The following is a 17,283-nucleotide window of genomic DNA, read 5'->3' as shown; positions in this document are numbered from 1 at the left end:
AGTGAGGGTGGGGCTTTGGGGGAAGGGGCGTAATGGAGGTGGGGGTGGGTCTTGGAGCAGAGCAGGTGTGGAGCACCCACCGAGAAAAATGAAAGTCATCACCCGTGTGCAGCAGGTTCCTTCTCAAGAGAGGAGCTGGGAGAAAAGTAGCAGAATGGTCAAGCACTACTACTCCTTTAACATGGCAAAGGGAAGTCAGGGAGCCAAGTGGCTGGAACAAGATCAGAGGGGATGACAAGGGAACAGCATGACTGAGCTGCTGCTCTTTTTACAATATGGCGTGGGGAAAGTGAGCCGAGAAGCCTTTGAGCTGCTGCTTCTTTAAAAGTGCCAGGGGAAAGCAAGGAGTGTTGGCCCAGTTGTAGAGAAGGAACTAGAGGGAGGGAGGGTACGGCAAGGAATTCATGTACATTGAAGAGACCAGCAGAGGCAGCACAGAAGCCTTGTAAGAGGTAAGATGGCAGAATTATTTGAAGGAGGAGGGATGGAATCTATTGTGGGACAAAAATGTTTTTTTCATGGGGAGCTGCAGTGGATGAGCATTTTGTTGGGGAAGATGTGGCAGTTCAGGTATTTTTCACACAGTCTATCAGGGTTAGTTCTTGGACAAGTAAAGTGTCAAGGTTTCTTTTCAAACTCTGCTTAGAACGAAAAAAAGTGCAGTTATTTGGTTATTTGAAGCTATCTTTACTTTGTCTGCAAGGAAATATTTATATATTTATACACACACACACACCCCCATAGGTTTGACTTTGCAATGATATCTATTTCCATCAAGCATTTAATTTTTTCAGTCCAGAGTTAGACATTTTTAGAAAGAATATTCTGAAAACATGATTTTGGCAATCAATTGATCTTTAAATATTTACGGTAAATAGGCCCAATGGCCTGCGATGGGATGTTAGATGGCGTGGGATCTGAGTTACTACAGAAAATTCTTTCCTGGGTATCTGGCTGGTGAATCTTGCCCATGTGCTCAGGGTTTAGCTGATCGCCATATTTGGGGTCGGGAAGAAATTTTCCTCCAGGGCAGATTGGAAGAGGCCCTGGAGGTTTTTCGCCTTCTTCTGTAGCATGGGGCACGGGTCAGTTACTGGAGGACTCTCTGCTCCTTGAAGTCTTTAAACCACGATTTGAGGACTTGAATAGCTCAGACATAGGTGAGAGGTTTTTCGCAGGAGTGGGTGGGTGAGATTCTGTGGCCTACACTGTGCAGGAGGTCAGACTAGATGATCATAATGGTCCTTTCTGACCTTAATATCTATGAATCTATGAATAAACTTGTACAAAATGTTAGATTGCTTAAGAATTAATTCACTTCTTTTAAAGTGTTTTCATATGCAAATAGAGGTCAATTTTATCTATAGAATGGTACTCAATAGTCACATATATGTTTAGGATTCCAGAATACATATCCAGGGGATTAGGGAATTCTTATATTTGCTTATTTACAATTTTTTAAAAAGATAAACGTTATTTTTAAATTTTATTTTACAGCAAACCTCAATATATGCAAGAAATTCCAACTCTGTATTTCAGAACATTTCATTTCTTTGGTCGTATTTAACAATAGATATTCCTGTTGTATTATTTACCTTCCCAGAAAGTCATCTTTGTCTGGATCTTCATCAAAGAGCTCAATCTCCAGCTCCTGTCCGGGATTTTCATACACTAAGGCCTAGGAGTATAGTAGTTATTAGCAGATAGACGGATGAGATTACCTAGTCATTATTACTATAGCAAAACAATAGTGAAACATTATGAATCATAGAATATCAGGGTTGGAAGGGACCTCAGGAGGTCATCTAGTCCAACCCCCTGCTCAAAGCAGGACCAATCCCCAATTAAATAAATGAACCACTGTGCATTTGTCACCACACAAAGCAATGATAATACATAAATAATAAATATTTAATCTGAATTTGGGGACCAAGTCAACTATTTTAAAGTGATTTTAGCATTCAAATGCTGAAAACTAGATGCATTATAATGTATCAGTAGCATTATCTAGAGTTAACAGACTAGGATGAAGTTTTAGACTTAACACAGCACTTCCTGGCTTTAGAAAGACTCACTTATTTTAATTAACTGTATATCCATGTTTCTGTAGGTGGAAATATGTATGCTACTGCACTGTGATTTGATTTAATATTCTATTTTTCTGTTAAATGTGATAAAAATCTCTTGATTTATGTGTGATGATGGCAAAATTTAATGACAGATCTTCCCTGAAAAGAATGGGATGGATCTAGCCCACTCTGACATTCATACTACACATGTTAATGTTTTGATAGCATGTCTAGAATTTATCTTCAGAAATACTGGGATTAATCCCAGACTAAAGAAGGCTACACCTTAAATCAATAGACCTTTATGTATCAGTAACTGGGATTTTAGCAGGAGACACATTCAGAAGTTTATCTGCGAAATCTCCCTAATATTTTCCACTGACCAGAACAAAGTGACTCATATTGGAAAACTATTTTAAACTGTGCAACGCAAACTCTGGCAGATTGTACCTCATACACTTCATTCCACTTTGGATTGAGATTTTCTTTGATGACCTTGCTTTGGAAGATTTGGTTGCCAACACGAATGATTCCATAAGGGTCTGACTTTCCCTTGACCATTCCCTTTAGGTAAGTATCTTTCCCTTCCAGATCCTGAGCTTCAATAAAGTGTATCCTTAGAACACCCTGAGAAAATGAAGAAGTGTTTACTTAGTGATCTAGAAATATATATCATTAACAGTCTCAAAACCAGTTTCTGTAAATCCTTTAAAAACATTCCATCACTATTTTGAGACTATATTTGTATTTAATGTTGAGTACTACTAGTTTGTATTTCCAAACATTTTTATAGTAATAACTTTAATCTACAGTATCTGACTTCCTTCAGTTGAGGTCTTCAGAGACAAGGTAATTAAAATGCTAATGGCACTTTTTGTAAACACAGGTGTCACAGAGTTGCTGGCTCCTTTAAGGGGAAGAGGTGACCAAATCTATCTGTGATGGGCCTTTTTAAGGAGAACCCTCAGAAGGGAGGGAGGGGGCTGGAGGCGGAGTGGCTGTTCAATTAATTAAAACTGTGCTAAACTTAGTGACAACCTGTTGGGGGAAATTAAGGCAGAGCGTCCCTGCAGCACCACACCTGTCCACAAATGCTAACATCTAAAATTAAATAGTTAATTTTAATTTTTTAAATAAAAATACCCATCTGGGGCTTTGGTCTAAACCACTAACCATACTCTTTGGTTAGTGGAGGAAAAGGTTCTGCCAATGCAGACGGTAATGGATTTGGGGTCACACTTACAGCTATCATTTATAAACACTTTATAAACTACTAATAAATGGAACGTCAATATAAACAATATGGCTGCATTCAGAGTAAGTTGTAATGTTGTATACACACACACACACACATATATGTATATTTTGAAAAACATCAATACTATACTCAATTGATATATTAATACCAATTTACTTTATACTACAAAAAGTGCTTACCTTTGGTACAGGGAACCGCAATTGTGCAATCTGTACTTCACTCACAAGAGGAACTGTGATTCGATTTGGAAGCACCAAGTAGTTGGATATTATATCCAATATTATGGTATCCGATAAACCACTGTTGGATAAAAAATATCAATTAATTAACAAGATAAAAGATCTTAAGGACATGTTCATGAGACATTAACGTACTGTAGTTGCTTGAGCATGACACCTTGCAATCTTCTTCATAATAGAAGTTCTTAGCAGATCTAGAATTATCCTTAAAGTACTAACATACTACAGGACAATAAGCAAAAATGCTGTAGTAAGACTACTTTAAGCCAGTAGGTTTTGAGTCATTACTGAAGTTTTCACGTATATGGGCAAAATCCTCAGTGAGAAGGGAGTGGGCTTTACATCTTACAGCATAGAAATAACATGTCTGCGTATTCTGTGCAGAGGAGATAAGGACAGAGAGGTGTGGTTTTTCCTCTTTCTTGCATGGCACTGTACAGAAACTTTGTACCAATCAACATTTTGTTTACATTGTTCACCAATTAAGCTGCATGTGTACGTGCCAATTTTTTTTGGCTACAAGGCACATTTTCTTCTGTGGAAATTGAAGATTTTTTTCCCTCTAATTTATTTGGATTTTAAGTAGGGCTTCATGTCTGTCACGGAGGTTGTAGAAGTCATGGATTCCATGACTTTCCACAACCTCTGTGACTCCTGCAGGGGTCAGTGTGGCTGACCCCAGGGCTACCCAAGCAGCTGACTCTGGGACGAGCTACTCAGGTGAACCCTGGGGACAGCCACACCAGCCGCAGCTCCAGTGGCCCCCAGCAGTGGTCCTGGGACAGCCGGCACAGCCGTGGTCCGTGGCTCCTGGCTGCAGACCCTGGGGGGCAGCCAGCGGAAGCAGCTGCGATCAGCAGCCCTGGCAGCTGTGGTCCATTGGCCCCTGCAGCGGTCCCCAGGCAACTGGTCAGACCAGCCGTGGACCAGTTACTGGTACTGCTGGCCCTGGGCACCTCCCCCTCCCTAGAAGTGCCCCCCCCCCCGATTTAATCACAGGTATTTTTAATATAAGTCATGGACAGGTCTTAGCCATGAATTTTTGTTTATTGCCTGTGACCTGTCCATGACTTTTACTAAAAATACCCGTTACTAAATTGTAGCCTTAATTTTAAGCCATCCAGCATTTTCACCCCAAAAGGCCACCAGGTGGAAGCAGCAGATGTAAAATAATGGAAAGGCCTAGAATTCTCTTGCTGTACATTCTGCTTTTCCCTCAACAAGTGTAATTAATCCAGGGGTATGGAATGGCTTCCGTATGAGGAGAGATTAATAAGACTGGGACTTTTCAGCTTGGAAAAGAGATGGCTAAGGGGAGATATAATTGAGGTCCATAAAATCATGACTGCTATAGAGAAAGTAGATAAGGAAGTGTTGTTTACTACTTCTCATAACACAAGAACTAGGGGTCACCAAATGAAATTAATAAGCAGCAGGTTTAAAACAAATAAAAGGAAGTATTTCTTCACACAATGCACCTGTGGAACTCCTTAGAGGATGTTGTAAAGGCCAAGGCCATAACAGGGTTCAAAAAAGAACCAGATAAATTCATGGAGGATAAGTCCATCAATGGTGTCCCTAGCCTCTGTTTGCTAGAAGCTGGGAATGAGCGACTGGGGATGGATCACTTGATGATTACCTGTTCTGTTCATTCCCTCTGGAGCACCTGGCACTGGCCACTATCGGAAGACAGGATACTGAGCTAGATGGACCTTTGGTCTGACCCAGTAGGGCCTCTCACCATCATCATTCAGAAAAAAAGGCTACTGAATAAAGTATAAGGTCTGTTACCTCCATTATATATTGATGAAGCAGATGTTCACTGTTATGCATTTTAGTTTTTAAATGTAATTATTTTAATCATTCATCTATGCTTTGGAAAGCTAGGCTGTGTTGTATTGTTACAAAACAAGCTATCTTTTTGCATGCATTCAAAGAAATTAGGAGGGTTTAAATTAAAAACAAAATGCACAAAGAAAAAACGTGTGCGGTGAGAGTGAAGTATAGCCTGCAGCGAACAGAGAATTAGTGTCACACTATGAAGAGGAGGACACTAAAATCATACTCGTTAGGAATCATTAACAAAATCTTATTTCTCCTGAGCAATGCCAATGAGAAAAATATTAAGATAGGGTCTAAACTGAGCTCTGAAACATTAGCACTTTTCTAGAGAAACAACACTGTCTGGCTGTATTGTCTGCACTTGTAAAAATTGGACAGGTATTTCACTACTGGTACCGTGTGAGTGGTAGCAGCACCGTAGGGAGGTTTAGGAGTTAGTAACCACAGTTAGATAACATAGTGAAACATACCTGAGCCCTCTCTAAAGAACAGCTTCAATTATTGCTAAAGCTGGTTCAGCTGTGCCAGTGGTGAACTGCGGGTTTGATTTTGCCAGTGAAGCCACACATTTTAAAGGTGCTATTTTGAAATTTCAGTGTAGACAAGACTTAGGATAATAAATAACAGCAAATGTTCTGGACTACTCACAACAGGACATACAACATGGACAATTTATTTAAGCTCTTTTCTGCACGCAGGTGTAACCTTGATTCAGCAATTGGTATAGCGGAACAAGTGCTGACTGCTAAGTGTCGACAAGGGCAAGCCAGCGTTTGCACTGATTGAACTAACTAATAGGTGAATTCTTGGTTCCCCCCTTGTCAGCACAAGAAGAGTACAGCCCAGACCCCACCAACTGCTGAACTGGGGCTACTCTCAAGTGTTGACAAGGCCCTAATCACAAGATATATTTTGTGCCCCAATTTGGGTCTCTACTAAAATATGCACCTTGCTGTAATAAAACAGCACTCACCTACTGCTCTCTGGATGCACACATACTACAGTGGTCAGCTTGGTCACCACTATCTTACATTGTTCTTGACATCCTTCACTAGCACAAAACACACCTACTCCTACACATATATCCCTCAGAACTGCCCAGAGTTTTGACGACACATTCAAATCCAAATGCAAGTTGCACTGTCAGAAAGTTTTATTTTATCAGAAGAGAGAAAACAGTACCTAGGTGTAACACCGATGACACTTGTTGGCGGGTGGGATAGAACCTGGGACCTCTGGAGCTAAATGCATGAGTTTCTACTGCATGAGCTAAAACCCACGTGCCTCTTAGCTACGGCTGTTTAATCTTTAAGCAGTCTCAGTGCCACTAAATGGGACACAGCAACACACCCGAGAGGTGTGTGGGTTACAAAGGCACTACAGTTCCTGGATATTTAAACTCCTTTTCATATTATTGTCTTTTCTTTGATTTTTGTTTGTTTGTCTGTTTTTTGTTTAAAACTGACTAAACCAGTTTTGAGTTAGCTGAAAGTTTAAAATGTTTTTAGGCAGTAAACCAACATTTTTAACACATGAATAAACACTTATGTAAAGAAACACGTAGGATGGAAATGTTGCATCAAAGCATATTAAAGTTTCATTTTGGGGAGAGTATTTGCTGGTATGTGATAAATCTCTGAAAACAGAGGCTGATAACAGAATCAACAAGTTACCTGTAGTTTGACCACTGGATAACTAAAATAGGCATTGAACATGAATGCTACAAATTTGCTTTGAAGGCCTCCTCCTCCTGACTCCCATGCATCTCTGAACAAGCATGTTAGCTGAGGGAAACATGCAACTGTCAGAAGGCACCACTCCCAAACCTTCCCTGAAACTCCACTTCCAAGCCCTAGAAGTTGGTCACTTAATGAAACTGGTAGTGTCAAATTTTTCTCACCAAAATACTCAGCTGATATTTTTGGGTCTTCAAAATGTTTTTATCTTTAGTGGGTGCATGGAGTCAAATAGAGGAATCAAAATATGGCAAGTAAAAAGCCTAAAACTAGATATTTGTGACACATTAGCCAATAATGATAGGTTTTACAGCTCAAGTGAAAACCAGCAAAATAAACATATAATGAGACAGCAGCAGGGGCCTGTGGTTACAAAGCTTATTGGAATGGGTGGAGCTTTACCAGTTAACCTCAAATATTTACCATCCTGAGTTTGGGACTGCTGGACTGTGACAAAACTGGAATTGCTACATTTTTTCACTCCAAGACGAGCTGTGTCTAGTAAAGCGAAAATGCTACCAAGTCTTCTCTCAAGAAAGAACTATTTTCTTCTAAATGTTATATTGCTGCAGACTATAGAGAAAATACCACTGGTTTACTAAAACATTTTCAACTTTGTACAGAAGGCTGATGTACAGTAGTTGCTACTAAGTCAGTTATTTGTTAGCAGTCGGACACCACACACCATTTATATCTGTAATTCCTCAGTTTCCTCCTACACCTCAAATAAGAAATAACTCTGGTAACTATGGCACCTGTTAGAAAACAACTGACTTCTTAATGGCAAGCACTGCTATAGGAACATAAGAATTGAAAAATTGCATCAGACCAGTGATCCATCCAGCTCCCTACCAGATGCTTCAGGGTGGTGCAAGAAAACACATACTGGACAATTATGGAATATTTTGCCCAAAAGTGAAGTGTTCTCCTAATCCGGGCCAGTTAAATGGTTCACTAGTGCCCTGAAGTATAAATGTTTATGTCACATTACGAAGTTCTTACGATCCTATCTAACATAACTGTGGGTATTCTGTACCCATGTAAACATTGAATTCTACTAAGCTCATGGCTTCTGTGAGGTCTTGTGACAATTTTTATCATAAGTTAATTATATTCTGTAAAATCCGATATTTTTTTTTATCCGTTTCAAATAAGTTTCCTTCCAGTTTCAAATAATACAAGTTTCCCCTGAAATTCAAGGAACTCTCAAGTAATGCACCCCTTACGTATTGCAGGAGAGGAGCATCAAAGTTAGTCCTAATCCCTGCTAGCATGTGACAAAAAATGTTGGGGCAATTTAGGGATAAAAATCTAAAGTTATTACTTAAGACAAACACTTCAAATATTGTCTCAAAATAAAATTATTTTCTCTTCATTTAAACAAAAACGCTAAACAGCTGCTATAACTGCCAGAGCCACAAGCACGAATTAGATGATCAATGGGAGATTTTATGTCCTTCCTTGCAAGCAGCAACATCTTATTTACCACTGGTTACAATAGCTAAAATAGATCTGTTTTGAACGTCCATCTTCCCAAATCAAAGAAAATAAATGCCAATACAGCACTAAAGTGTTACCGGTGAAAGTAAACACAAGTCAAATCAGTTTTAGTTTCCACAGCAACTACACCTCGCCCACGTTGCACACATTATGTAGATGAGTGGACAAATTGAGGGTGCTATGGTAACTGTTACTGAGTTTTTGACTTTGGCAAACTTACACAGCTTTATTTACATTTACATCCAAGCAAACAATATATATCTAGAGAGAGATAAGAATCTCTAAAGTCTAGTGAGCCTAAATGTTGCTGATATCTTAATCAGTTTTATTAGCTGACAACCGCAAAAGATTACTCAAAGGCTATATTCTAGAAGTACATAATTTTCTCTTTCACCAAGAGGACTTCTTTCCTCAAAGAGAGGTTTCAGAGTAGCAGCCGTGTTAGTCTGTATTCGCAAAAAGAAAAGGAGTACTTGTGGCACCTTAGAGACTAACAAATTTATTTGAGCATAAGCTTTTGTGAGCTATAGCTCACTTCATCGTAGCTCACGAAAGCTTACGCTCAAATAAATTTGTTAGTCTCTAAGGTGCCACAAGTACTCCTTTTCTTTTTCCTCGAAGAGTCAGTCTTAAGTGGGCTATACACAAAAGCAGTTAGGCAACCATTATCCTAATTTATTAATGCAATTCTAATTTCAATTTATTCAGTTGGGATTTCACACAACAACTTCAAATATCTTTAAGTGACGTTTTAGTCATACATTTTGAGTAATAAAGGATTTTCATCTCATTCCTTCATCCAAGGTTACCAAAACGACTCTGGAATCAAGTAACACTTGAGAGTTTAAGCATCTTATTTTCAGGTATCAGACTGAAGTTTGATAATTTTGGCTTTTGTGATTGGCCTGCCAGTCTTCTAATTTGATCCCAAATGTCTGAGTCAAACTCATTCTTCTCATTAGTCTTTGCTCCAATATTACAACAGTTTAAAGCGCTGACTAAATATGGATAACTTTAATGTGAAGGAATTCATGGTATTATCCTAGTTAGTATCAAAGCCTTTATATCACAGCATTTTCCCCCCTCTACCAATTCTTTATTTCATGAAGAATTTTTATCCATTAATATCACAAAGAGTCATGAAACCCAGGTCAACGTGTTTCTTCTGTTTTCAAATATAAAGAAATATTCCATCATCACTTCATTTCGTCAGGGTCCCAAGAAAGTTTTGAAAGGAAGGAAATTGAACACTTCAAATTGAGGAAAAAATAATCATGAACACCTTTGAAACTAACTGCTATGAGAATACCCTTTCCCCCCATATTACTGAATTTTAAACAGGCAGACCATAATCATGGATTATTTTAAACCTCAGTAACTGAAATTCATATAAATACTTTTTCTTTATTTTTTTTTTTAAATTCTTTCTCCCACTGAAGTGAATGGGAGGTTTCAAGCCTTTGAAGGCATATTGCTGTTTCACACATATACACACAATAGTAGTAGCTTACTAGACACGAGAGCTTATAAGAAACAGAATTTTCCATTCTGCAAAAATTTTCAATCACAATTTTTCATAGGAAGGAAAGGCAAGAAAAATTCAATTTCAGGAATACCAAAATGGATTTTTTCAGTTTGCCAGCTGCCCTGGTTCCTGCCTCCTGGATCAGCTGCCCAGCTTCCCAGCAGCATTCCATGTGGGCAGTTCGGGATCCCAGTCCTGTGAATAAAGTGACTGAAAACTGTTTTGCTGGAAAATTTTCAACCAGCTATTCTAGACACGATCCTTTCTTATACTACTATTTTTTTTATCATTAAATCCTCATTGTTATATAATTTCTAAACACTCTAAATGGAATATTAAGTGGCAATGGGCCATAAGACATTTAACCTACACATTTAGCTGGTTTCAGATCTAACCAGGATATTTTAGATTTTCTAACTTTCTGCCCCTTCCACACACACTCTTTTTTTTTGAAGAGATGGACAAGGAGACAAAACAGACATGATGACTTTTATTATGCTTACTTCAGTCCTGGAACATCCAGAAGATTGGTCAGTCCTGTCCAATTAATTTCCAGAAGCTGTAAACAGGAGAAAAAAAATAAAAAGTTGTTCCCAGTGCTGAAGAAACAAAGCTGACAATCCAGCATTTTGATGGGTGGAAAGCTGATGGCTAGCTTCCAGGAAGCTATTGTTTTTAAACTAAAAAACACACTGATCCTATCATTAATCTCTAAATATCAACTGTACACATACAGTATCAGGAGGGTTCTAGACATGCCAAACGAACAACGTATTACTATAACCCAGGGTGCCCAACCTGCAGCCCACCAGAGCATTCCATAAGGCCCATGGCCCGCTTCAACACATTATAACAGCCAATTCATTAGCATTTTGTCGTCATGTTTACATCATTTTAGTGTACGCTTGTGTAAATAGACAACATTATACATAGGTTGCTTCTATCTAAATACATACAAAACAAGCTGAACTTAAAATATAAATCAATGCAGGTGACTTTAAATCTTATTAAAGTATGTAGAATCTGTTTGGCCCACATAAGGTTGTGCTTAGATTTCTGTGGCCCTCCTGTGAAATAAGGTTGGTCCTATAATCAGTGGTTTTCTCCTTTGGTCAAATATTCATACGTTCACTCTGCACATACTTCTTAACAAAGTGACTAATGAAAGACAACAGTATTGTGTCTACAAATAAAACAAGTTTCCTCAGTGGACTCAATATCAACTATAACCTATTACTGGAGTCAGGCGTCATTTTTTTATTTACCTCTAGATAATAAAAACCTACCCTTTATATTTTTACTTTACAGTAGAACCTCAGAGTTACGAATAACTAAACAACTCGGGAAGGGAGTTGTTCGTAACTCTGAACAAAACTTATGGGTCATTCAAAAGTTTACAACTGAACACTGACTTAATACAGCTTTGAAACTTTACTATGCAGAAGAAAAATGCTGCTTTCCCTTTTTTTTTAGTAGTTTAAGTTTAACACAATACTGTACTGTCTTTGCTTCCCCCCACCTCCTCTCTGCTGCTGCCTGATTGTGTATTTCTGGTTCCAAATGAGGTGTGTGGTCGACTGGTCAGTTCTTAACTCTGGTCTTTGTAACTCTGAGATTCTACTGTAATCCACTGGACATTACGAAAAAATCTCTCATAAACCTGAGGTTCTTGAAAACTATGTTCAGAAAGTGAATTCCACATCTCTTCAGGCTTTCTGCTCTACTTGTTAGTATCTCTCCTTCTCAGTTGGCTAGTGACATACTTGAACAATGTTTGTAAATGCACCACCTCAATTTACAAGGTGAACCTCTGTGATGGAGTTTGCAGATTGCATACTAAACCCGAGCACAGCACAGAACAGTACTGGGCTAGGGAGGAGGGAGGGATAATTAAAAGGACCCTGGTGCTCTAAATTGAGTGGGTAACAGCACCAGAAAGTGAGACTGTGAAGCTGTGAAAGGAGCCTGGAGCTGTGAAAGGACTGGCTGCAGCATTCACAAAGCTACTCTGGACGTGATGATCCAGATTCAGCTCTCTCTTCTTTGGGAGTTGTAAACTGAGTAGACTGTCTTGTCCCACTGACAGACTAACCTGATATTCCTGAGCCCATGACAATGCCCCAGAGGAGCCACAGCCTGGTAGGAAGTGACCGGGCGGGGAAGGCGGAGAGTATAACTTGGGGTGGACCAGCAAGTGGTCCAAACACTGTAATGCCCCTATAGGGCCCTAGGTTGGGAGGGACCCAGTAGAGCTTACTTCCTTACCCTGCAAAAAGAAAAGGAGGACTTGTGGCAACTTAGAGACTAACAAATTTTTTTGAGCATAAGCTTTTGTGAGCTACAGCTCACTTCATCGGATGCATTCAGTGGAAAATACAGTGGGGAGATTTATATACACAGAGAACATGAAACAATGGGTGTTACCATACACACTGTAATGAGAGTGATCAGGTAAGGTGAGTTATTACCAGCAGGAGAGTGGGGGGAAAAAACCTTTTGTAGTGATAATCAAGGTGGGCCATTTCCAGCGGTTGACAAGAACCTCTGAGGAACAGCGGAGGTGGGGGTGGAGGAATAAACATGGGGAAATAACCAGTTGGAGAACACTTCAATCTCTTTGGTTACTCGATTACAGACCTAAAAGTGGCAATATTACAACAAAAAAACTTCAAAAACAGACTCCAACAAGAGACTGCTGAACTGGAATTAATTTGCAAACTGGATACAATTGACTTAGGCTTGAATAAAGACTGGGAGTGGATGGGTCATTTCACAAAGTAAAACTATTTCCCCATGTTTATTCCCTCCACCACCACCCCCGCTGTTCCTCAGACGTTCTTGTCAACTACTGGAAACGGCCCACCTTGATTAACACTACAAAAGGCTTCCCCCACCCCTCCCTCTCCTGCTGGTACTAGCTCACCTTTCCTGATCACTCTCGTTACAGTGTATGGTAACACCCATTGTTTCATGTTCTCTGTGTATATAAATCTCCCTACTGTATTTTCCACTGAACGCATCCGATGAAATGAGCTGTAGCTCACGAAAGCTTATGCTCAAAAAAATTTGTTCGTCTCTAAGGTGCCACAAGTCCTGCTTTTCTTTTTGCAGATACAGACTAACACGGCCGCTACTCTGAAACCTACCTTACTCTGCTGTACCTCTATTGTGACAGAACCCTAAGGGGAATAGAAGAACTACTCAGAAGGAACTGAGGCCTGCCACACACGAATCAGCCAGAGCCCTGTCTAGAATGACCAGACCAGAAAGAACTGTGGAGCCACTGCCTGACCACTAGGCCAGGGACTCTCAAACTGGGGGTCGTGACCCCTTAAGAGGTCACAAGGTTATTACATGGGGTCGCAGCTGTCAGGCTCCACCCCAAACCCCCTTTTACCTCCAGCATTTATAACAGTGTTAAATATTAAAAAAGTGTTTTTTAATTTCTAAGTGGGGGGGTCACACTCAGAGGTTTGTTGTGTGAAAGGGGTCACCAATACAAAAGTTTGAGAACCACTGCACTAGGCCAACTGGCTATCAGGCTGACCTGCTACCCCCCCATGCATGGACCTCTTTGTGGCATGCATTACCCCCATGGGAGAAGTTCTTCCCTAGATCTAGCTTGAGATTTACATGCCTTTTTATTTTTTACTATATAAATGTAGATGTTCTTATTGTTTATTTAAATACTTAACTCCTTTTGTGAATCTTACTAGGATCCTGACCTCAATGACATTATGTGGCAGTGAGTTTAGGATTAATTGTGCCTTGTGTCAAAATATAATAATGGAAAGTAGTTATCTTTTCTTCTGTAGGTTCATGGGATACTGCATAAGTACATACTCTTGTAAAACTCTTGCTTATATGAACCTAAAAATGCAAAGAGCTAAGCAGATGAGTAAAGGAATTCTTGTATGCCAAGACGAAAAGAAAAATTTATAATGAATAATTGTAATTTTATATGTGGGAAAAACTAGGCAGAGAGATTACATGACTTGTGCTGTGTTAAGTCTATGACAAGACAAATTAAGTCTATGACAAGACAAATAACTAGAGCATATCCTGATTCCCACTCCTGTACTTTAACCACTAGAGTGTGCTTGCTATAGAAAGATATGGTAACTAAAATGAATAGTAGCCACAAGACTACAGTACAGTTATTCATCAATTACTACAGTGAGACTTTTTTCTCCAGTGCCTTATTATGACCATTACATGCACTTAGGTCACAATCCTGCAAACATGCACACAGGTGAGTAAATTTATGCACAAGTGGCCCCATAAAGTTCAGTGGGATTACTGGTCTGTGTAAAGCTACTCTGTTGTAAATATTTGCAGGACTGGGGCCTAATTCTAAACATATTTTTCATTCAAATATCGTTCACTATCAAATAAGCTCTGAATGTAATAAATATAGAATCAAAATCATGCTTAGGAGACTACTAGTATAACACTAATGGTTACTAAATTTTTGTAGGTCATATTTTGAATCTATTAAATACAGCACGACTAAGACTAATACAGTGTACAATTGCTGCATCTTAATGTTTAATATTAAAAGTCCACTTTATTACATGACTGTCATTCCTTAATTTTTAAAAGAATTAACCAATGGGTGGATTGCACTGGGACTAAACCCCAGAAAAATCTGAAAAAGGCAAGAGTCACTTACCCTAAGAAAAAATGTTCATAATGGCATCACACATTTAATAGAGGTTATAGGTCAAATGTTTATGCTAAATGATTTTAAAAGATTTTATTTTTATGCCATTTGGTGCTTTCTGTAGTGCTTATTTTCTATCCATATGAACTATGCCTTTTCTCCTACATATAATACTCCTCCTGGGGGAATTCTGCACCATTGCAGGCTGCAGAATTCAATGTTCCCTGCAGATTTCTTTGCTTCCCCGCAGAAAAATAACTTTTTGACAGGGAAGCAAAGGGAAGCTGCAAGATCAGTCACGTGCCCCTCCCCAGCAGTGCAGGCACACCTTTTTGGGTGCCCGAAGCAGCTGTTGGAGAGGTAAATCACTGCAGCTTAGGGGGTCGGGGCTGGGGATGCCCCAGCCAGTGCTGGGTCAGACCCATCCCCCTGCATCCGGACCTGCCCCTTCACCACCACCTCACCAAGCCCCACCCCCCAGCCTCTCCCTGCTGCATCTGAACCCCCATCCCTGCACCAAGACCAAACCCTACCCCCCGCACTTGAACCCCCAACCTGATGAGCCCCAACCCCTATGCACCTGGACCATCCTGACAAGCCACCTGCATCTGGATCCCCACCCCACCAAGCCCTACTCACCCAGCACCTGGATCCCGCCGCTGAGTCCCCCACACCCAGACGCCCCCTCTCCTGCTGAGTTACAGACCCCCCACACCCAGACTCCCCCTGCTGAGACCCAACCACCTTCACCTGGACCCCCCTGCATAGTCCCATTGCCCCTGCACACAGAACCCAGCTGGGATGATTTAGTTGGGGATTGGTCCTGCTTTGAGCAGGGGGTTGGACTAGATGACCTCCTGAGGTCCCTTCCAACCCTGATATGCTATGATTCTATGAACCCCGCAAAATGAGCCACTGTGCATCCAGATCCCCAACCCAACACCTGAACCCCCACTAAGCTGCCTGCACCCAGATTGCCCCACACAGTACCTTCTCACCCACACTTGGATCCCCCCATACTAAGCCCCTCCACACTTGGGTCCTGCCAGGCTGAACCTGCTTGCCCACACCTGGTGCGCCTGGCATAGAGGGGCAAGGCCCCAGGGTGTTTCTGGGGCAGGCCCAGCCCTTGCACTGTGTCAGGGTAGGGTGCAGCCTCACCACTGAGTCCGTGTCCTGGGGTGGGGTGGGGAGGGGGGAGCTGCAGGGTGATCTCCCACCTCTAGGCAGCCAGTGGCCTGTGCTCCCCACTGCCACGCTGGAGCCTCCACATATATTTATTGACAAATTTTGCAGAATTTTAAAATATTGTGCACAGAATTTTTAACTTTTTAGTACAGAATTCCCTCAGGAATACCCATTCATGATTTTATAGACCTCTATCATATCTCCCTTTAGCCATCTCTTTTCTAAGATGAACAATCCCAGTCTTCTTAATTTCTCCTCATATGGAAGCTGCTCCATACTCCTAATAATTTTTGTTGCCCTTCTCTGCACTTTTCCCAATTCTAATATATCTTTTTGAGGTGAGGGCATAGCATGGATTTATATAGTGGCAATATGATCTTTTCTGTCTTATTATCTATCCCTTTCCTAATGGATGCTAACATTCTGTTAGTTTTTTTGACTGCTGCTGCACTTTAAGCAGATGTTTTCAGAGAACTATCCATGATGATTCCACAACCTCTTTCTTACATGGTAGCAGCTAATTTAAACCCCATCATTTTGTGTGTATCGTCAGTATTATCTTTTCCAACCTGCATTACTTTGCACTTATAAATACAGAATTTCATTTGCCATTTTGTTGCCCAGTCACCCAGTTATGTGAGATCCCTTTCTAGCTCTTCGCAGCCAGCTTTGGATTTAATTATCTTGAGTAATTTTGTATTGTCTGCAAACTTTTCCACCTCATTGTCTACCATTTTCCAGGTAATTTATGAATATATTTAACAGCACTGGTCCCACTACAGATCCTTTGGGAACCTCACTGTTTACCACTCTCTACTGTAAAAACTGACCATTTATTCCTACCAGTTACTGATCCATGAGAGGACCCTCCTTCTTATCCCATGGCTGCCTACTTTGCTTAAGAGCCTTTGGTGAGGGACCTTGTCAAAGGGTTTCTGGAAGTCCATGTACATTATATCCACTGGATCACACTCGTCCACATGTTTGTTGACCCTCTCATAGAAATCTAATATTTTGGTGAAGCAGGATTTCCCTTTACAAAGGCCATGTTGACTCATCCACAACATAACCTGTTCATCTACGTGTCTGATAATTCTGTTGTTTACTATAGTCAACCAATTTGCCAGATATTGAAGTTAGGTTTACTGGCCTGTGATTGCCAGGAGCGCCTCTGGATGCTTTTAAAACAATCAACATTACTTTAGCTATCCAACAGTCACCTAGCACAGAGGCTGATTTAAGCAATAGGTTACATATCACAGT

At 40.4% G+C, this 17,283-nt stretch overlaps 1 protein-coding gene across 5 annotated transcripts in view; it reads right to left on the bottom strand.

Annotated features, from left to right (window-relative positions):
• The window catches only part of ESYT2 (extended synaptotagmin 2), a 128,527-nt gene that overhangs the window by 34,437 nt on the left and 76,807 nt on the right, over positions 1-17,283 (bottom strand). For all 5 annotated transcript variants that reach the window (XR_013344967.1, XM_077808359.1, XM_077808356.1 and 2 more), the window contains 4 exons: positions 10,673-10,728; positions 3,507-3,627; positions 2,520-2,696; positions 1,596-1,678 (listed from right to left, as the gene is read on the bottom strand). Coding sequence is in view for 4 of the 5 variants with exons in the window: in XM_077808359.1 (XP_077664485.1) it covers positions 1,596-1,678; positions 2,520-2,696; positions 3,507-3,627; positions 10,673-10,728 (437 nt within the window). In the remaining variant the exon portion in view is untranslated. The remainder of the gene's footprint in view (positions 1-1,595; positions 1,679-2,519; positions 2,697-3,506; positions 3,628-10,672; positions 10,729-17,283) is intronic.

Source organism: Eretmochelys imbricata, chromosome 2 (assembly GCF_965152235.1).
Source record: "Eretmochelys imbricata isolate rEreImb1 chromosome 2, rEreImb1.hap1, whole genome shotgun sequence".
NCBI lineage: Eukaryota > Metazoa > Chordata > Testudines > Cheloniidae > Eretmochelys > Eretmochelys imbricata.
This window is presented reverse-complemented; position numbering and strand designations above follow the sequence as displayed.